The sequence below is a fragment of the Atractosteus spatula genome, chromosome 8 (genome assembly GCF_055471065.1).
Source record: "Atractosteus spatula isolate fAtrSpa1 chromosome 8, fAtrSpa1.hap1, whole genome shotgun sequence".
Lineage (NCBI taxonomy): Eukaryota > Metazoa > Chordata > Actinopteri > Semionotiformes > Lepisosteidae > Atractosteus > Atractosteus spatula.
Window position 1 is genome coordinate 18,193,423 of NC_142713.1, and position 19,759 is coordinate 18,213,181.

At 38.4% G+C, this 19,759-nt stretch overlaps 1 protein-coding gene across 5 annotated transcripts in view; it reads left to right on the forward strand.

Annotated features, from left to right (window-relative positions):
* sbf1 (SET binding factor 1) overlaps window positions 1–19,444 on the forward strand; it is a 103,162-nt gene extending 83,718 nt beyond the window's left edge. For 3 of the 5 annotated variants that reach the window (XM_088923131.1, XM_088923132.1, XM_088923134.1), the window contains 12 exons: window positions 3,699–3,874; window positions 4,097–4,264; window positions 4,444–4,545; window positions 4,709–4,894; window positions 6,648–6,774; window positions 7,865–7,995; window positions 8,108–8,341; window positions 11,774–11,881; window positions 12,213–12,427; window positions 13,674–13,761; window positions 13,935–14,066; window positions 14,982–19,444. In XM_088923131.1, coding sequence (XP_088779257.1) covers window positions 3,699–3,874; window positions 4,097–4,264; window positions 4,444–4,545; window positions 4,709–4,894; window positions 6,648–6,774; window positions 7,865–7,995; window positions 8,108–8,341; window positions 11,774–11,881; window positions 12,213–12,427; window positions 13,674–13,761; window positions 13,935–14,066; window positions 14,982–15,080 — 1,766 coding nt within the window. In that variant the 3' untranslated portion in view covers window positions 15,081–19,444. Of the gene's footprint in view, window positions 1–2,096; window positions 2,172–3,698; window positions 3,875–4,096; window positions 4,265–4,443; window positions 4,546–4,708; window positions 4,895–6,647; window positions 6,775–7,864; window positions 7,996–8,107; window positions 8,342–11,773; window positions 11,882–12,212; window positions 12,428–13,673; window positions 13,762–13,934; window positions 14,067–14,981 lie in introns of all 5 variants that reach the window. The other 2 variants (XM_088923130.1, XM_088923133.1) reach the window with 1 other exon arrangement.
* The last annotated feature ends 315 nt before the right edge of the window (window positions 19,445–19,759 follow it).

The following is a 19,759-nucleotide window of genomic DNA, read 5'->3' on the forward strand; positions in this document are numbered from 1 at the left end:
CAGGAACAATTATGGATCAAAGCTTTCAAGTTTCAATATCTACCTAACAGCTAAAGGTGCATTGTTTTGCTTTCTTGCATGAAAGAGTCTATGAAATAGGAATCCCCTCACTTCTCACTTAACGAGCCAGGTCAGCGCTGTTGAATTTGGTCATGTTTTTATCTTGGCCCTTTCAAACAGTCTTTCTGTAATTCCATACAGCAAGACCCTTGAAGCTGGCAGCACGCTGCAGTTGATAGCTTTGTTTCTCATTTTTAAGTACAGTAGGCTACACCACTTTTCCTACTTTCCTTTTCCTGTTTCCTTTTTAGATCCAGTTTTAAATTTGCCCTGTGTATATGTCTTGGTCCAGATCAACGTAATGTGTCTTCCTGTAAATTATCAAAATATTGGTTTCTTGTTTCCTTGTTTTTCTCATTGCCCCTTGTCACGTCTTTAAAAAAAAACAAACGAGTGCGTTAATTTTCTTCGTAAAGCGAAGTAATCAGTTAGCACAATCATAAAGGGTTAGATGAATAGCAGAACACTATCATGTGTATATACCATTGATGAAAAAATGGCAGTTTTACTAATTCAGATTTCATGTGGGCTTTATATTGGCACACAAAAGTATTGCAGATTAACTAGTATTTTACAGTACAAAACACACACACACTGAAATACTGTACATGCTGGTACAGGTAGCACATCCTCCAGAATAGGTGCTTATTATTAGCTTATTTTAGTCTATATCATTCAAGTCCTTGTAATCAGAAACAAATTATTCATAAAAGAAGATGTAATTTAACAAATGTAAGGAAGAAGAGAGAATTTTCAAGAGATGGTCGTGGTATGACTTAAAAATCTGCTGAAATGCAGATTGAAAATAAAGCCCCCAGGGTTTGTCCAGGTTGTAGGAAAAAAAGGCAAGAATCATTTCTGTCACAGGTACGAATAGTTGGATATCCCTCAATCTTCCTCAAGGGACCAAGCACCATGCTCACACTAAGTGAGCCACATAGCCTTTGACAAAAGCTGTTGGTGTGAGTAACATTAGCCTTAATCGTTACCCTGACTCTACCATAATGATACTGTACTTAACAAGGTACATTACTTTTCTTTCATGGCAGTAACCTTTACTGTAAAGATCTGCAATAGCACCAGCAAAAAACAATTACTCTTTACTGCTGTGAGTTACAACTGCTATATTTCAGACTGAAATCTGTAGTTAAAAGAACTAGCAGCCATACCAAGTAGGTAGCATTTCAAGTAGGTAGCTGCGTCAGCAAAGGAACAAGTTAAAGTTTTATTCCATGCTAAAGAGAGAAGAAAGGCTACGTTTGACACACCCAAAGAAGGCTCCACAGCTAAAACACTGTGTTTCCTTTCTTCTCTTTCCAGAAAGGAATAAACCTTTAACTTGTTCCATTGCATACCGTATTTCAGTCTGTACCTTGACATTATATATATATCCAAGATTATGATGTTTCTAAACATCCTTTGTTTTGTGCATGTAAAGTATTTTTCCCAGCCTTAGTAGATACTACCTCCTCCTTCAAGGAGAAATACTCTGAACTAGAATCTCATACAGTATGTAAGAAATCTGGCTTTTTGCCATTATCATCTCTGGCTGTATTGTGATTTTCGTCTGCTTCCTATCTAAACATTCTTCATGTTACATTTTCCATTGTTTCTCAGAGTACTTTTAAATGGATAAGATCCATCAATCATGTGACAGTTTCTCACTTAACATTTAAGAATCATTTTTTTCTTTTACTCTGGGGAGACTTCCAAACCACGGCCTTTAAAGTGTGTTATTTTCTTCCTGAACAGCACTTCAAGTGAACCTTACTCTCACTGCTAACAGTAAACTGGTCAATCCAACTTCCTGTATACCTGTAACCCATAAAAGCCTTTAAGAGGGATTTCTTACATGGCTTTTGCATGCATTGATTGGTGACTCTGCTCTGTTTTCTATCAGTAATGACTTTTTTTTAATCATTTTTTAGTTTTTTGGGGGAAAATTCCATGCCAGCAGTTTACATTTTGTCTGAAGCGGTTTTATTGTTATTTTATACACTTTGTGTAATAGGAATCTCTGTCCTATTTAACCTCAGTGCTAGGTCAAAGAGCTAGGGTCATCTCTCTCTCTCAACCTAGAGCTTCAGTGAAGGCAAGAAGCACTCGAAGAGGTATAGTAAACCAAACCACTGGCTTCAACTGAAACCTAACCATATGGTATTCTAACAGTGGTGTCAGCTTGTCTTAACCAGTCTCTTTAATTGTTAATCATTGTCTCTGTCTTACAGAACTAACGTTTTGATTTTGTTTCTACAATCCAATTATAGTTTAACAAATTATGTTGTGATTTACTGCTAAACTTTAACCTTTTTTGATCATATCGTGTGTTGTCATGTTAATCTTTAAATCTGCTTTGTTGAAATATATAGAGACACATTTTTATAGTTTCTCACTTTTAGCAGCACAGCATCTAACAAAGCTGTGCTACTTTGGAATAATATTGAATATGCAGTCTTTTACATTGCTCTAGTTGAAATGCTACCAAAGCAGAACACATTGCTGATTCTTTTGTGTAGAGTCCAGTGTTCTATGTTTACTGATAGACCTTAGCTTGAAAGAAGCTTATCTACTGTACACATCAGAATGAACTTCATTGTGCCCTTAAATTTGTGATTCTTTCCCTGAGCTGTCTTGTTTTGCTCCAAAAAGATAGTCATAATGAAAGCAGAAATCAACTAAGAAAACCAAAATCAATATGACTAAAAATAATTCTGGGTATTTGAGCCCATTTATGTATCTAATGCAGAACATTTTGAAAATATTTTTTAAAAGGCCACTTGCATGGCTTTTTAGGCAAGTGTTTATTTTAATCTGGATTATAATTGGCATTTGTGTGAGTAAGTGAATAAATGTTTCTTTCTGCATTGAGGACAGTTGGAGATAAGCAGTACAGCCTAATGGGTTGTTTTCCTTTGTTAATGGTGTATAACTAGACTTTAAATAATAAGGATATTTTCTTTGATTACTGGATACATCCTTGAAAAGTGGTGTTATATTACCATATCTAAGATGACTAACAATGGCAACATTGTAAATTTAAAAACATTCTCAGTTGATGTATGTGGTAAAAAAAATATGTTTAAAAATTGATTAAGAGCCATTCTTCGTTTTACCCAGGAATGGAATCCTTTTGGTAAATAGCAGAAGTTTACCTTGATTTTGTCTTGGGACTTTCATTGTCTTGTTAATAATTTTCGAAGTATTTAAAATCCAAAACAAAGGTCAGGTGTATTTAAGTGCGTGTTTGAAATTGCTGGGATTTTGTTTTATCTATCTGTGTGTTTCCATTAAAGCATACTGTAACTATGGCTCTTCCATATTTATCCTCTGCAGGCTATTAATGATTTAATTGAATCAATTACCCAGTGTCATTGATTTCGGGTCCCCTACAAAACATGCAGGGCTGTGGTTCTACAAGAGCAGGAACTGATAGTCACTAAAGTTGAGGAATCGGTGCACAGTTCTCTCTTCTTTTAGTTGCGATGATTCAGTGTTTACTCCGTCTTTCGTCTAGAACGAGCATATGGTTGTCTAGGCTAAACCTATTTTTCTACCACTCAGTCACATGTTCTGTGGCAGTGCCTTATTCACTCAGGATGTGCTGAGTCTAATGCAGCTTGATCCCATGTGTGTTATAGGAAAATGGGGCAGTATCCGTGGCAGTGGACGAATAAGCAGCTATAATCCAGATATAGGAACCCGGCTGGCAGGAAAAGACACCTCGCCACAGGCCAATGGAGGGCCATCTGAGGCCCACTTTCTCCGACAGCAGAGAGCGTACCTTTATATCATTGGTGACAAGTCTCAGCTAAAGGTAACATACTGTACAGATGTGACTCAGCACAGATTTAATAGTGATAAATATGTTGTGACTTTATATGCAGAGATAGTAAAATATTTAACTACTTGGTCTTATTGAGCTTACCTTGAAATGTTAGTTGCAACAAGTTTCTATTTCTTTGTGCTGTACCCTGTTAGAATTTCCATATTATTTCCACATTTGTGTGTTTTGTTCTCTTTCACTTCCTCTACATAGGGTGCCAAGCAGGACTCTTTTCAGCAGTGGGAAGTGGTGCCCATTGAAGTCTTTGATGTGAGGCAGGTGAAGGCGAGCTTTAAAAAGTTAATGAAGGCTTGTGTTCCCAGCTCAGTCCCCCAAATGACTTTCTACCGGTGCCTTGAGGAATCTGAATGGATGTGCCTGGTAACGAGTTCTTGTTTATTTGTTCCATTGCAATAAAATAATAATGAGTTGTATTATGTTACGAGGATGCTTAACATTAATTGAAAATTATAGATAAAATAATGACCGTCATGTACATTCATTTCACAATGTGGCACAGAGCATATTGTATCCTGAACTTAGTTATTTTGTCTCTGCAGCTGCACAAGATTCTCCAGGTTTCCGTGTTGGTGGTAGAGTTATTGGATACTGGCTCCTCAGTAATGGTTAGCTTGGAGGACGGCTGGGACATTACTACACAGGTAAATTAATTCTGCATCCTTGTACCTAGTTGAGACAGCTTGGATGCGGAGTGCCTCAGAATCGACAAAATACTACAGAAATAAATTCAGAAATCTTTCTCGTTGTGCCCCTCTGTGTTCATTTCACGGTGATAGTCCAATTGCACTCTGTTTGGCCTTGCAGGTAGTATCCCTGGTGCAGCTGCTGTCAGATCCTTACTACAGGACTTTCGATGGCTTCCGGTTGCTGGTGGAGAAGGAGTGGCTGTCGTTTGGCCATCGCTTCAGTCACCGAGGGGCTCAGACCTTAGCCAGCCAGAGCAGTGGCTTTACTCCTGTCTTCTTGCAGTTTCTGGACTGTGTTCATCAGGTAGGAATGTACTCTTCCCTCCTACACTGTAGGGCATATACTTTCTTAGCCCTGTCAGCATCATTAGTGTAATATATTTCCTTCCCAATCTGTTTGGACTTGGATGCCAATATAAACTTACATGTCCTGCTCTTAAATAAATATTTTTCTTGTTTCTTCCTATCTTGTTTATTTCTATATCAAGCTGGGGTAAAGAACAATACAGAGTAACAGGATAGTTGTGCATGATTAATGTAGTGCACCTCTCTTGAAAGCCAAACATAGATGACTGACTGCAAGACTTGAAGATGCTAAAAACTGACCCGTTTTATGTGTGGGATGTAACTGGGGAAACTGAAAAATCGCATTAGATCTCTATTAAACTAAAACAGTCCCTTGTTTTCAAGTTGTACAGTATGTGCTCAAAGGATATGTCCCAAATGCCGCACTAAGTCCTAAGCCCTTCCTCCCAAGTCTGCACTTCTGTGATATAGAGCAAATGTGGACTTAAATTGCATAAGCACTTAAGGGAGCACTGTAATAAAAAGGGTAATGAGACACCCTTGCATGACATTGCTCGTTGGTTATACAGTCAAAATGCCTTCTGGTTTTGATGCTTCCAGAGGCAAAATGCACGTCTGCAGAGATTTATTTAAACATTTTTTTTATTCTCCGCACGGATATTGATGAAATATCCATGCATAAAAGTAACACACCTTGTTCACACATGTTGAGCAAGCTCGATTCAAACCGGGCGACGTAAACTAGGGAAAGCTTGGCAATACTTCTCTCTGTTTATTCAGATACAGTATGTACCATTAAATACATTTAATCTCGTCTGTCGCAGTACAAAAATAACAGTAAGATGAGCATAACGTGTTCATCCACTTCGCACAGGATTGCTTCAAAGTAGTCAAAGTTAAATAAGGTAAACTTGGCAATACCTCAGAGTTTTGTACTATAAAATTCTTTGTCTTTCTATGTATGAAATACACCGTAGGTGAATGAATATTCATAAGTTGAAATGGGGGAACTAAATAAAAAAAGTTGTCAACACTTCGTACCTAGAATGCATACAAATCTAAAGTAGTTCAGGTGGGTAGCTGCATCAGCATGCGTAGGCTGCAAAGGAACAAGCAATAGGTTTATTCTATATTATACTACATTACCTTTGTTTACTGCCCTGTCTTTCTCACACCTGAAGAAGGCTCCATGGCCGAAACATTGTGTTTTCTTTCTTCTCTTTTCAGCATGGAATACACCTATTGCTTGTTCCTTTGAATCTAAAGTACCCTAGTTATTTTTTACATAAAATATTATAAATATTTTAAAACTGTAAAAAAAAGTCAGATTTGCACATGATTTTTTTTATTCTTCATGGCAACTTCTTTCTGTTTTCATAGGTTAGAAAAGGAAACCATTCTGAAAGCAGTTGGGGGTAATTCCCTTCAGCAAGGTCTGCTCTGATGCCGACTTCAGAGAAGGGGGGATTAAGGGCTCATTGGCCGCACTCGTGAGCACTTAGAAACTATGAAATAATAATTAGAAAATAAGATTTCATTAGAAATTTCCAGATTGGAAATGGGACACTCTAAACCCTTGCAGACCTGAGAGTGGGAACGTGCATAGGAAGGGCACAAGACCACAAGTGTGCATACTGGAACACGGCCAGATATGAGCAACTCTTAAACTCACCTTAAGAGTTAGGTTTGTGAAAATAAGAAAGCAATGGCATTAAAACGCTGGTAACCACCTTTTTTTCTCCTCCTTTCAGATTCATCTTCAGTTTCCAATGGAGTTTGAGTTTAGCCAGTACTACCTGAAGTTCCTTGCCTACCACTATGTCTCTAACCGCTTCAGGACCTTCTTGCTTGATTCAGATTATGAAAGGATCGAGCTTGGTGAGCTTCCCAGATAACAATGAAAACCTGAAATATCCAGTTCAGCCATGGTGTTTAAGTTGTCTTATCAGTATGACATTGCAGAAAATGTAGTACAGCATTGCTTTATTGTAGATGAATGTTTTATGTGAAATACAGTAATAAACTTGTCTGTGATTTGAATGAGTCACACACTGTTACCTGACCTACATATGCTACTTTATAATTAACTCTTTATCCAGATGTATGAATAGGGGTGCCAAAATGCTAATCTTTTGACTTGTTTTGAACTCTTTCCAAGTTTGTTGTATTGAATAACACATTCTTTTGGTAGTTACATAACGTTTCTTCTGTGACTGAATAACAATTGTCAGTCTAATCTATCAGTTAAATGTTGGCTTTTTTATGGATAACTGCATTCACGTTTAAGCTTTGTCAAGAAATAATTTTAGCCACGTATGGTAAATGTTGCCATCCAGTCATTACTTAGTGATTACGTACTGTAGATTCTGAAACACACCATTCTCTGTCACTTTGTATTGTCTGAATTTTGAAGTGTTGCACCTGTAATTGTTTTTGTTTTTTTTCGGTTCTCACATCCTGAAAAGTTGCAAACTTAAAAATTAAAATCACCCTTCAGTGACCTCAGGATATCAGCTTGCCTTTAGGAATGTGTCCTTGAGCTGACTGTCTGCTTGACATCACAGCTGTGAGGAAAATGTCACGTACTGCGTACTGTATATGCGCTTGTATTGTTTCAAGATTTGGAGAACAAGGTTTCTTCAGCAGACTCAAGAGACGTTTGTCTGACAACCACAAGGGCACATCTGTGACCTTCTGAATGTGGGTTCTGAAAGTTCTTAACAATGACCGTGAATGCAAGTTTCAAGACACGAGCAGATGTGAAAGAGAAATCGAAGCACTTTGCTTAAACAGTTGCATTCCACTAGTTTGTGTGTGACTTTATTTTGTAGCAGCTTTAAAATTGAAGTGGTCTTAAAAAAAGAAAAGGTCAGTGTAGCTGCATAGCCACTAACACCACAGATTTGGAGTAATGCTTTCTGATAGAGGATCTATAGCATCGAATCACGTGTATCAAAAACTTCCACAGGTGTAATGTATGAGGAGAAAGGTGAAAGAAAAAGCCAGCAAGTGTACAAGTCAGTCTGGGACTACATTGATCGACTGAACAAGAAAACTCCCATCTTCTTTAACTACATGTTTGCCCCAGAGGATGGAGAGGTGAGACTTTGTGTTTATGAGCAGATCGCTTATTACAATGTGCTTGTGGCGCCACCATGTGTTCCTGTAGTGCACTGCAGAAGGAAAGAAGCTCTGTTTGGCTTTTTGCCAGGTGTTGAAGCCATACAGTTACATCTCCAACCTGAAGGTCTGGGATTTCTACAAGGAAGAAACCCTGTCAGAAGGCCCTTCGTACGACTGGGAGCTGGTACAGGGACGGCAGGAGCAGACTGAGGAAGGCGAACGTCAGGACACCACAGCTGCCAAGTCACAGCGCAAGATCATCTGGCCGTGCTATGATAACAGGAGCAAAGTGGAGCCAGATGCCATCACTAAACTCTTGCAGGTGCGTGCTGTAATAGTATTGTTTTGTTCTTCAGTTGCAATCTGTCTTGGAGTGCCAGAGATTTTCAGGATCACATGATGTGTATTAATGTGTTAAGTTCCCGTTAACATACACTATTAGTGTTACTGCATATGTGCCGTCCCATAACTTCTTCAGTTCATGGATGTGAAGAGCCAGGCAGCTACTGGGGTGACTTCACCCTTCCTTCTTTGGAAGAGACAAAGACAGGACCCTTCTACTGTCAGGGCCTCCCCATACCAGCTTTGGCACAAATACCATAACCAGCTTAACTTTTTTGTTTTTAGGATCGAATGATTGCCAGCTGCAGTAGATAAATTTGCACATATAATTTATCACTTTCAGTGTGCTTAGGTGTGGCTTTTTATGTCCAATAGGAAATAAAGCACCTTTAGTAGATCTGAAATAAGAGTTTGTGGCCTTTCAGATGTTAGTAATGTGCAGCTCTCTGGTAAAAGAAAAGGGGAAAAACAACTTTTTCTATGCTTGTTTTTTGTATGCTTAATACAATTAAAGTACAGTAACATTAGTAATAAAATACTAGTATTCATCTTGTTACAGTTCTGTGAAAATGTGTAAAATACTTCAATACACTATTTCACTGGCTGAACCAGTACAGTTTTACCACAAGACAACCAAATATCAATAAAGACGTGATGAAAAAATAAATGTATTTGACCTTTCGGCCCATGTGTAAATTTACATGTCTGTTCTGTAATATTGCCCCTTAGTTCCATACATGTTTTTAAAAAACATATTTGCTAAAAGTTTGGCCATTTAAAACCCAGCACTTCCAGCTTCTTCCAAGAATTCTTTTACTATTATATCACCTCCCAAGACAACTGTTGTGCTTTTGCAGTCAGGTAGTACATTTTATGTTCTTTATTTTGGCATCCACTTTGGTGCATGTAACTAATCTTGCAAAGTAAGGACAATAGTTCTTTAGAGATTTTAACAGGGATTTGAGCTGTTAAAATGGACTTTCTTGGTTATTATTAGACATAGGTAGAAGGAGATTTGTCTAGTTCAGGTTTATGTTTGCCCTTTTGTTCAAAGCATTATTTGCAATTTGTTATTCCAGTGTTCACAATGGTAACCACATCAGGGTCCCTAAGGATTTTCACTAACTTCATAAATTAAAAGTAAGATAAGATCACTTTACTGGCCGTATACAATTTCTTGTATTAGGAATTTGTCTTTTCGCATACCACAACTTGCTCTCCATGAGACACACAGACAGGGAGAGAAGCTTGGGGTCAGAGCACAGGGTCAGCCATTTATACAGTGCCCCTGGAGCAGTTGGGGTTAAAGGCCTTGATCAGGGGCCCAACGGAATAGGATTCCTCTGCCAGCCGCAGGATACGAACCGGCAACCTTCCAGCCACAGGCGCAGATCCAGCCAAACTACAGAAACTAATGTGTTATAGGATTAGCTGGAGAGAAGGCACAGTCCTATTTCACATGAGCTTGGTTAATAATTATAACTTGTTTTAAAAAATCACTGTCTGGAAGGAATGCAGTATTTTTTCTGCTTCCTTATAATAATTGGGTTAAAAACATCAAATCGGTTTTATACACCATCTTAACAGTTCCTGGATTGTCTGAGTTATAATTACCACATACTGTAGACTATGGGAAAAAAACAGTTGGATTCTTTGTTTTACATTTTCAACTACAAGATACTAATTTATTAAATAATTATTATTGAAACATTTCCTCCATCAGAAGTATCTTTTTTCTATGAAGTGGGAAAATAAAGGCCAAAGACCAAAACCAGTGGACCATCATTCAACAAAGATGATCAAGTCCTTCATTTATGTACTGTACTTGCATTTCGATGAAGAATGCTTATCTTAGAACATTTTGTTAATGCTAAAGTAAAAGCTGTAAAGTTTTCACCAGGTGTCTTATCTATTAATTTGCGAGTCCTTTTTTTCCCCCAGTCACTCGAGATTTGTGTTTCATAGTTGCCCTTACCAGTCCTGTATTTTAATAGGCTAGAGTGCAGAGCTGCATCAGCGTGTGAGCTGCAAAGGAACAAGGGGAGGAAAATTAAAGAGAAAGTAAAATAAAATTTTGTGGCAGTGGCACCTTCCTTGGGTGTGTAAGGGAGTGAGGGAAGAGCACAGGAATATAAAGATAAGAAGAACAAAGAGAGAACACATTTTCACATTCTCTTTCTGTTGTCCTTTATTGCCATATTCCTGCCATATTCTTTCCAGTTCCCCCACATGTTCAAAGAAGGACATGCATTTTTCTTTCTTGTTACTTTTTCATGTGGAATACATCTCTACATGTTCCTTCATTGGATGGTGCGGTGGAGCAGTGGTTAGCATTGCTGCGTCACAGCACAGGGGCCCTGGATTAGCATCTAGACCTGGTGTGTTATCTGCATGGAGTTTGTACTGTATGTTCTCCCAGCATTTGTGTGGGTTTCCTCTGGGTGCAGTTTCCACCCACAGCCCAAAGACATACTGGTAGATTAATTGGCTTGTGGGGAAATTGACCCTGGTGTCAGTGTGTATCTGTGTGTGCCCTGGGATGGACTGGGGTATACCCCACCTTGCGCCCATTACATGCCAATATAGACTCCAGCTCCCCGTGACCCTGAAGTGCATGAAACTGTTAGAAAATGGAAACTTCAAAAATGGAAAATGGAAACGTCTAGAAAATGTTCTTATGGGAACATTGCCCTGTAGTGGTGTTAACATCAGTGTAACTAAATTATAGCTTAACTATTAGTTAACATTAAGAACTTTACATCTTCATCAGTGTTACCACTGAGGTCTTGACTACTCTGTCTTTAAAGATGCCATGGTATTGTTTGTAGTGGGTGTGAACTCTGGTATTCTGCTTAAATTCCACTCTGGGCTTGCACAATCTACCTTAAGTTCCAGCTCATTTTAGCTATTCCACCTGAACTGCTGTGTATTGGGGCTGTTAGCACATAGTTCCTGGCACACATCATCCATTCCTGTATGTTAAACATTGTGTAATCCTTTGGAATAATAAATGCATTCAGTTTTTGTCTTGGATAAATATACATTGTATAGTGCTGATGACACAATCTGATGTTGCATAGCTCCTGGGCCACCATGCCTGAGAAGCAGCAGTGCCACCTTGAAGCCTGATTTCATTAGACCTTTGAAGCTTAAACAGGTCTTGTCAGAGCTTAGCTGTAAAACCCAAGGAAAATCAGGTCGCAGGACCAATAGATGGCGCTGTCTGACTTGTGTGTCATTAAAGATCCCTTCTCACTCTGCTGAAGAGATGGCACAGGCTACATTCTTGCACACTCTGGACTGCCTATAATTATTATAAGCTTGTAAGCAAGTATTCATGTCAAGTACACAGTCGTGTGGAAACGAAGTGTGTTTTCCTCAGTTCTGACTTTTTTCTTTACTGGTTAAATAGGAACTCCAGTCTCTAGAGGTGGAACTAGGTCAGGTGTCAGAGAAGTGGAAAGATACTTGGGATAAGATCAAGGCCACACAGCGAACAGACAGCAAGCTTGAAAGCAGGGTAAGTCGAACACAAGCATCTTGCAGCATCAATGTTTTTTAAATGTTGCTGAAATTATTATTATTATTTATTCATGGAAACATATTAAATATACAGATTAAATTGCAATATAGAATACCAACTTCCTTTGGGTTTTAGACCAGAGGTCATGTTATTCACTTTATTTAATGACAATCTGAACATACTGCCGGGACTAATCAGCTCAGGCAGTTACCGTTGCGGTTTTCTCTTTCCTCCACTTTGTGTATTGAGGCCAACTTTAACAAAATACTCCTGGCTGGTTTGTTTCCACAGCAGGGTCTTATTTCTCCCCCTTTTGTCCTACTAACAGACCCTCTCCACCTCTCTACTGATGTCGTCCAACCTGAGTCATCACCGGCGATCACAGGGGGTCTACCTCCAGGAGAGCAGGGTGGGCTCGTCCATCAACCTGTCTCTAGACAGCGAAAGCAGTGCCACCTCCACCCCCTCCGGGAGCATGGTGGGGGGACGGCCCAGCACGAGCACTCTGTACAGCCAGTTCCAGACCACAGAGAGCGAGCACAGGTGAGGGGGGGCGCGCTGCAATGGTCCGAAGAGCTGAATATCACAGGACTTCAGTTTCAGCAAATTTCAGTTTACTGTAGAGCTTTTGAGTTTTACTTTCCTCTGAAGTCATCTTGAAGAGGGCAGCTGATATCACCGAAGATGGTTTTGGAGGCAAATTCATCCATCCATCCATTTTCTGACCACTTCATCCAATTCCGGGTCGCAGGGGGTCTGGAGCCTTTCTTAGCCCCTGTATTGGCCCGAAGAAGGCAAATATTGTAGAAAAAATAACATTTGTGAAAATTAAAGTTTGTAGAAAAAGTCAAATGGACTGCTGTACATATTTTTCCAATTCTGGTTTGCTACAGTTTTTATTGCCAGGCATTTGGCAGTGCTTAAGTTTTCTGAATGTTTTGCCAGACTTAGGCCAAAGTGCAGCGGCCAAACTAATAGATTTAAAACATGCAGGTAGATCTCTTCTGTACATGTGTATATTCATTGTGAAAGACAACTTCTCATAAATTAGGGTTTAAACTCTAGAGCAATGAGCTGCAGAATTGCCCAATGTTGCGTCAGAATGGAATGTTGCAGGTAAAATTGTACCAATATTCACCAACAATGCACAAAACTTTGCTTTGGGCCTAAGGAAAAAAAAATGAACTTGTTCTCTGTGAAGCATAATCATTCATCAGGAAAGCTTTGCAAACTACTTCAATTGACTGCCTTACATGCTTTTATTGTTATGTTAAATGTGGCCCAGTTACCAAATAGGTACTGAAGAAGAATGAGAATGGTGTACACTGACATATTACACAGTGTCTGCCTAATAAATTAAAACTAGATAAAATTGAAAAATTACCCACCTGAACTACTAATAAATTAAGTTTGGTTTTTGTTAATCATATTGATAAGTTGAATAATAGAGGTTCCCCTGTCTTATAATCATAACGTATCTGTTGTATCATAACTATCACTTGTCTTATCGTAACTTCTTATAAGTTAATGTATGTTAAAGTTTCTACTACTGGACACATTTCTATGATTTCTGTGATTCACACTAGATAGAGCATATAGTTACATAGCTTGCTGCTTGCACTAAGGAGCACATACAGTATATTTTTTTTTAACCCATTTGATGGAAGGCTTGTACAGGCATTTTTTGATTAAATGATTTAGTGAGTAAGATTGTTGCGAAAAAGGTTTTTGCCCCCCCATATGCTTACTGATGTGTGAATGCCTCTTTGACTCTTTCTCTCCTTTCTAGATCCTTTGAGGGAACACTCTACAAGAAGGGTGCTTTACTGAAGCCTTGGAGGCCTCGCTGGTTTGTGTTGGACAAAACAAAGCATCAGGTACACCAGACTAAGGTTAAGCTGATGAACAGCAGACACCAGCTTGACACCACTGGAACTCTGAACTGTTTTAGCCTCCAGCACTTCAACACTTCTGAATCGTACAGTATCAGAGCATTCAAGCATACATGAACAGCCTACATGAACCCTTATACTCTTGCTTTGCATTCCAGCTAAGATACTATGAAAACCGGCAAGATAAGGAGTGCAAGGGAGTGATTGATCTTGCTGAAGTGGAGTCTGTCACCCCTGGGAACCCAGCCATGGGAGCCCCCAAGAACGTGGACGAAAAAGCCTTCTTTGATGTGAGTCTGCATTCTCAAAGGATAGTTTGTCTTCTCTCTTTCTCAAGTTACCAGATTCTCTTCTTTATTAATCAACAGAATGGAAGTCTGTCTGGTCTTACACACTGTTGGACGTTTTTTAATCATAATACAATCGGTCTGGTTTTACTGCTGAGCTATATCAAGGTTAAGAACATACAGGAAATTATGAACTTCAGGGGGGCATCTGTCAAGGTTGATTGGTTGACAGTCCAATATTTGCAAAAAATATTTTTTCTGTTCTATAAAATCTGCACCAAATGGTGTGTGTATCTCCTTCACTGACCTAGACAGCTTTGGATAGGCGTGGGTAGGCAGACGTGTGGCACTCACTCCTTTGACCTGGTGAGCCCATATAAGAGTTTCTCACTCATGGGTTTGTACCACTTTCTGTGTCCTCTGCTCCTGATTCCAGCTTAAGTTGAACTTGAGAGTTGACTTAATTCCACCTTTTGAAATTGTTTTTCGGCTCTGCAGCTGGTTGGATACTAAGATTTTAAGTTTTCTGCTATTTTATTAAAAGCCGGAAATAAAACCAAACATTTAGTTAAGCAAGTTAATTTATCACTTAATATTCAGTTAAGCTCTGCAGAGGGGTAAAAATCAGAATAGACTGGAGTCCTTGGGACTCAGGGGAATTTCATCCAATCTGACCTCTAACGGCTTCATTAAATAGGGTCTTGACTTCAATGGTGTAAATCGCTCTTGTTGCTACAGTCTTAAGCCACTGATGCTTTTAAATGTTCAGCAAAGCCTGTAGGGCTGTCACTCTAGATCAATTTTGCAAATCAAAATGTATAACCTTACAATGTTGTTAAATCTGTTAACGCAATACAATTAAGCTCCCCGTTTTGACACTCTCGGACGTGACTGTATGTTTTTTTTTTCTTTTTGCAGCTGAAGACGACAAAAAGGGTTTACAACTTCTGTGCACAAGACAGCCAGAGTGCTCAGATATGGATAGACTGTGTACAGAGTTGCTTGTCTGATGCATAATTTGAAAGAGAAATCAGGGTGGGCTATTCAAAGCAAGGCATTTCCTCCAAGGAAGAGGAGTGTGATTCTGCTGCGTGCTGGAGAGGAACTGTGGGAACTGAAACATTAGACCGCTCCAGTGGACAGTTCTGGAGGCTCCGTCAAGCTTGAACGGAAGCGTGTTGGGGTGACCTTGTTCAGTATTGGTGATATCGAACTGATGATGTCACATCGTATTTCAGTGTTCTTTTTTTTCCAATTCTTCTAAGGCTATGCTGTTGTCTTTTTGTTTTACAACAGCCCTGGTAAGTTACTGATACAATAAACCACCTTACATTACCACTGTTTACTCTTGAATTCATAAACAAAAGTGCGAAGCATCATTTCGGACAAAGCACAGCTCTCTCCAGACCACATATATACCTAACTGGCATTCCTTTGCTGATGTTTGGCTGAAAAGTTCTCGATCTGACGTCATGATACACGCCATCACTGATCTGCCAAGATGGAGGCCTGGTGATGTAAACATGTTCATGCTTTCCACACAGGTGATAGATTTTAGATAGTGTGGGGCATAGCATAGGAGAGACACTGAGGGAAAAAAAGAGTTATGGATGTTTTTTAAGAGGGGTTATTGTTTTTTAGCCAGAATCGATTATTCCTTTTATTTGGCTCTTATCAGCACTGATATGAGCAGGGATTTGGTATCAATGGATTAAGATCTATAAGGTGACCTGGCCTCATCTACTGTGTTTTGTCCGTTGCACTTTATCCTGGGGTAGTACAGTTCTGGCCTTGTTGTATGTGATATCAGAGAGAATCGGCTCCTTTCGCCCAGAGAGCTGCATCTCAATCCAGCTGACATTAATGTGTGTATGAACCATTGTTTGAAAATGAACAGGTAGAAACACTCGTGCTTCCCTCATTGGTGTTTGAACTGAAGTGTAAATACAGGAAGTCCTCTCACTGGTCATGAAGGATTTAAAGTGAACCATTTTGTTCTGCATTTTAATGTAATGTAATTAAACATCATTATGTGTGTTCTTATCTTTAGCAGCAAGGATTCTGTAGAAAAACCTTCACCGTTTGAATTTGTTAAGCAAATGACAGAGATCATGGTCATATTTAGCCTAGTGAAGAGAGCTTTTAAATTTGATTGTTTACAAAGCAGCGACCAACAATACTTGTAATTTTCCTTTTTCTTATTTTGTAAGAAACCACTATTAATGTTTTAAAATGTAAGGGAAGCATAAGGAGAACAAGGGATATATTTTGTTGTGATTATTAACTTATGCAAAATGAATAAAGACTGAATGATGCAAAGAACACGGGGAAAGGGGATGCCCAGAATAGCTAGTAGATGCTCCAGTTGTTTACGCAGCACAGCTGTGAGAGGCTTGTACTTGCTGGTCTGACCTTCTGCTAGTTCTGTCATCTCATATTTCCTAGAAAATCCAGCACACTTTTGTGCTTTTTTAAAAAAAAACGAGCTGGGTGTCATCTAACCAGGAGCTTCATTTTTAAAGGGTTTCAAAACACATGCAATTGCTCTCATATCTTTTGGGAGGGATTATTATTCACAGTCACGGTAACCACAATTCACAATTGGGTGAAAATCCAGCTGGGTACCCAGTTCTTAGGTTTTTCCAAATGGTCAGCCCAGCATCTTTAAGTTATAATATCCCTGTTGGCGTTCTATTCCTTTCGTTCAGTCAGTAGCAATTGAGTTAAGTCAATACATTTATTCAGTAAATTGATTGCATAAAGGATTTGTTCATCAGAAAATTTGCTTAACTTAAAGGGGAGAAATCTACCCTGCATTGTTTGCAGAATCGCATTTTAAGCTGCTTTTAACAGATGTGAAAACCTAACAGGCTTTTTTCCTGAAATAAACCGGTGTGGCAGGTTCCAGGCAAAGAATTTAAATAAAAGGTAGCCTGGTGTCGTTATCTACACAGGGCTGTAACCAATGAATACTCCAGGCAATTTGCACTTTTTTTTTGTGGCCATCAAATGAATGCTGTTGCAAGGTGAAATTCCATTGCCTGCCCGGATAACTTTTTCCTCTAGCTTGTATATCAAAAGAAAAAGCAAGACAAAGATGTCATGAAAGATTTCTTAAGTCTCAGCCAGTCTCAACTCTCTCACAGCTGTCGTTTTATTAATAACCAGTGTTTTAGCTAGAAGCTGTTACCTTCTTGTAAAGCTTGTATATAGTTGAATCTATGTTGTCTTGCAGAGCCTTTTAGAGAGATTATATATCTGTACAGTGTAATGATACAGAACAGGGCACTCGTTGTTACATGGTATTTTAAAAGCGTGTAGGGGTTTTGCCACAATTTCCAGTTCTCTTTCTGGTTCTGTGTAACAAAGCACTGTGTGTGTTTCTGCTTTGTCAGTAGTGTGATGCTTTTCCTAAACAAATTTATTGAATGTTTTCGGGGCCTCAGAGGTGTTAACTAGGTGGCACCGTGCACATATCTTGTACCTTGTTGCACCGTTTCACCACTTTTAGTCCCATTGGCTAGAAATGTAAATTCAATTTCATCGGGAAAGCATGATCTAAATTAAATTAATTTTTTATTAGATTTGTAGTTTTTCATTCTACTCTTTTCCAACAGATAAAAAGACATGTTGATTGTCATGGCTCAGTGTCTACATAAGACATAAGACTAAACATCATTCTCCCCACCAAGCTCACATTTTAAAAGCTTTCTTCTGAGATGGAATTAAAAACTGCTTCATTGGTGTAATACCCTTTTTCTTCATATCATTCCAAAGGATGGTGTAATTTTGTAAACGGTAATTGTTGAAACACTATAAAATACAGTATGGTTGACCCTTTTACCTGCAATCATGTGTACATTGTATTTTCGGTTTATTAAATATGCTTTTATCTGGCATTTCAGTCTTTATCACTAATAAGATGACAACATTAGCCACATCTTTCATTTCTTATGTTACCTTGTGTTGACAGAATCCTGTCCGTGTGTAATTTCACAGGAGAACTGAGAGAAGATCATGACTACAGAATCTTTTTCATGCATGTATTAATATGCGATTAATATAGTCAGACAAAGTCATATGTATAATTGCAGTTCTTGCTGAATCAGAAAATGATTTTTTAGCAAATGTTAAAAAGAAAAAGCCAATTCTGTCATGTCCTTTGTCATCGCATTTACTTTTCAAACAAAAAGAAAAAAGTACCATGGTGTTTTTTCTACCTTAGAAGTCTGGCATTGATGTTAATAGGTCCCCTTTCCTTTAGATATGGTAATTAAGCAAACTGTGAGATTCACGAAAACTGGACAAGAACGTTAATCTTCATTCAGACTGCCTAATACTGAATTACTATGACTATTGGTGTTAGTAGTTTACAGTTAGTATGATGTTAAAATATGTTTTGATTTACAGCCTTTATTCACTGTGGGATCTACCTGGAGGGGTGACTCCTAAACTACGAATACACTAGTGAGTAGTGAAACAATCCGAGGCAAACTTGTTTGCTACAAAATTCACAACATTTACTGCTGGGTAATGCCCTGGTGTGGAGAAGAGTAGCCTAGGTTTTAAAACTGGCTCACGATCCAGTGTGTACTTTTTCGCTGTGCGTGGGTAAGTCAATAGTGCATTGAGACAGGGCTTTGTTCTGCATTTCTTAGAAGGGAAGAAGCAACTGGAAAATGTGGCAAATTGTACATTTGAACAGACTCAATTCACACAAAGCCTGCTGAGTCAACATGGTAATCCTGTCAAATCTCCATTTCAAATATAGGTGTTCATCTAATAACTATAACTGTATATACTATTAAATTTTTATGTAACGTATGGTAGTAATTTATTTAACTTTGTAAGGAAGTTGACAGTTTGCCCTTTAAAGATCACTCTTTTGTTTTTTAGTAGATATCCAATATGTGCCATTGTTTACTTCTGTATTAACATTGCTACCTTTGTTCTTATTTTGGAAAGATTGCGGTCATAAACTTGAGCTTTTTTTAAAAAAAAACACAAACCACACTCTTTTCTGACATAGAAATATCAGATCTTCAGGCCAGGATTTAATTTCTCAGGGAATAATTTACCTTCTGTGGCACAGCATGTTTGTGGTTGGGTTTTAGAAAACATCTCTGTAGCTTTTGTGTGGCACATTCACAGTGTCGCAACCAATAATATGTGTTGTAGAAATAGTGTCATTGGCTTTGCAAATGTCCAAACTGCTATGCAAACATTGATAAGTAAATTATTCCCTAATATGGGGGGATGTGTAAAACATGAACATTTATTTTTATTTTTAGTTTGTTTTCCAGAAATATTCTGAGCCGGGTTATGTTGTCAATCATGTCATTTTTTTTAGGATTAAACAACAGTCATTCTGGGTTTAAAATTCTGTGGTATCGTCTGTGTATCTTTTTCCTGTTACTTGCTAAATTCGTCATTTTACTTTTCAAGTGGTTGATATCATATTACAGTAGTACAATCTTTTAGTTCTTCAAAATGAAGGGAATATAAAATTGGGTGTATATCTTAACTTCATTAATCACTTTAATTCTGTTGTCTGCACGCATTCAAAAAGCACGCACAACACAATCTAAAAAGTATGTATTTTGGGTTTTTTTATTCAGAATGATTTAGTATTGTACAGTATATGCTTGAAATGTGCTTGGATCCAGTTAATTGCATAGGCAGTTGAAATGCAGTTT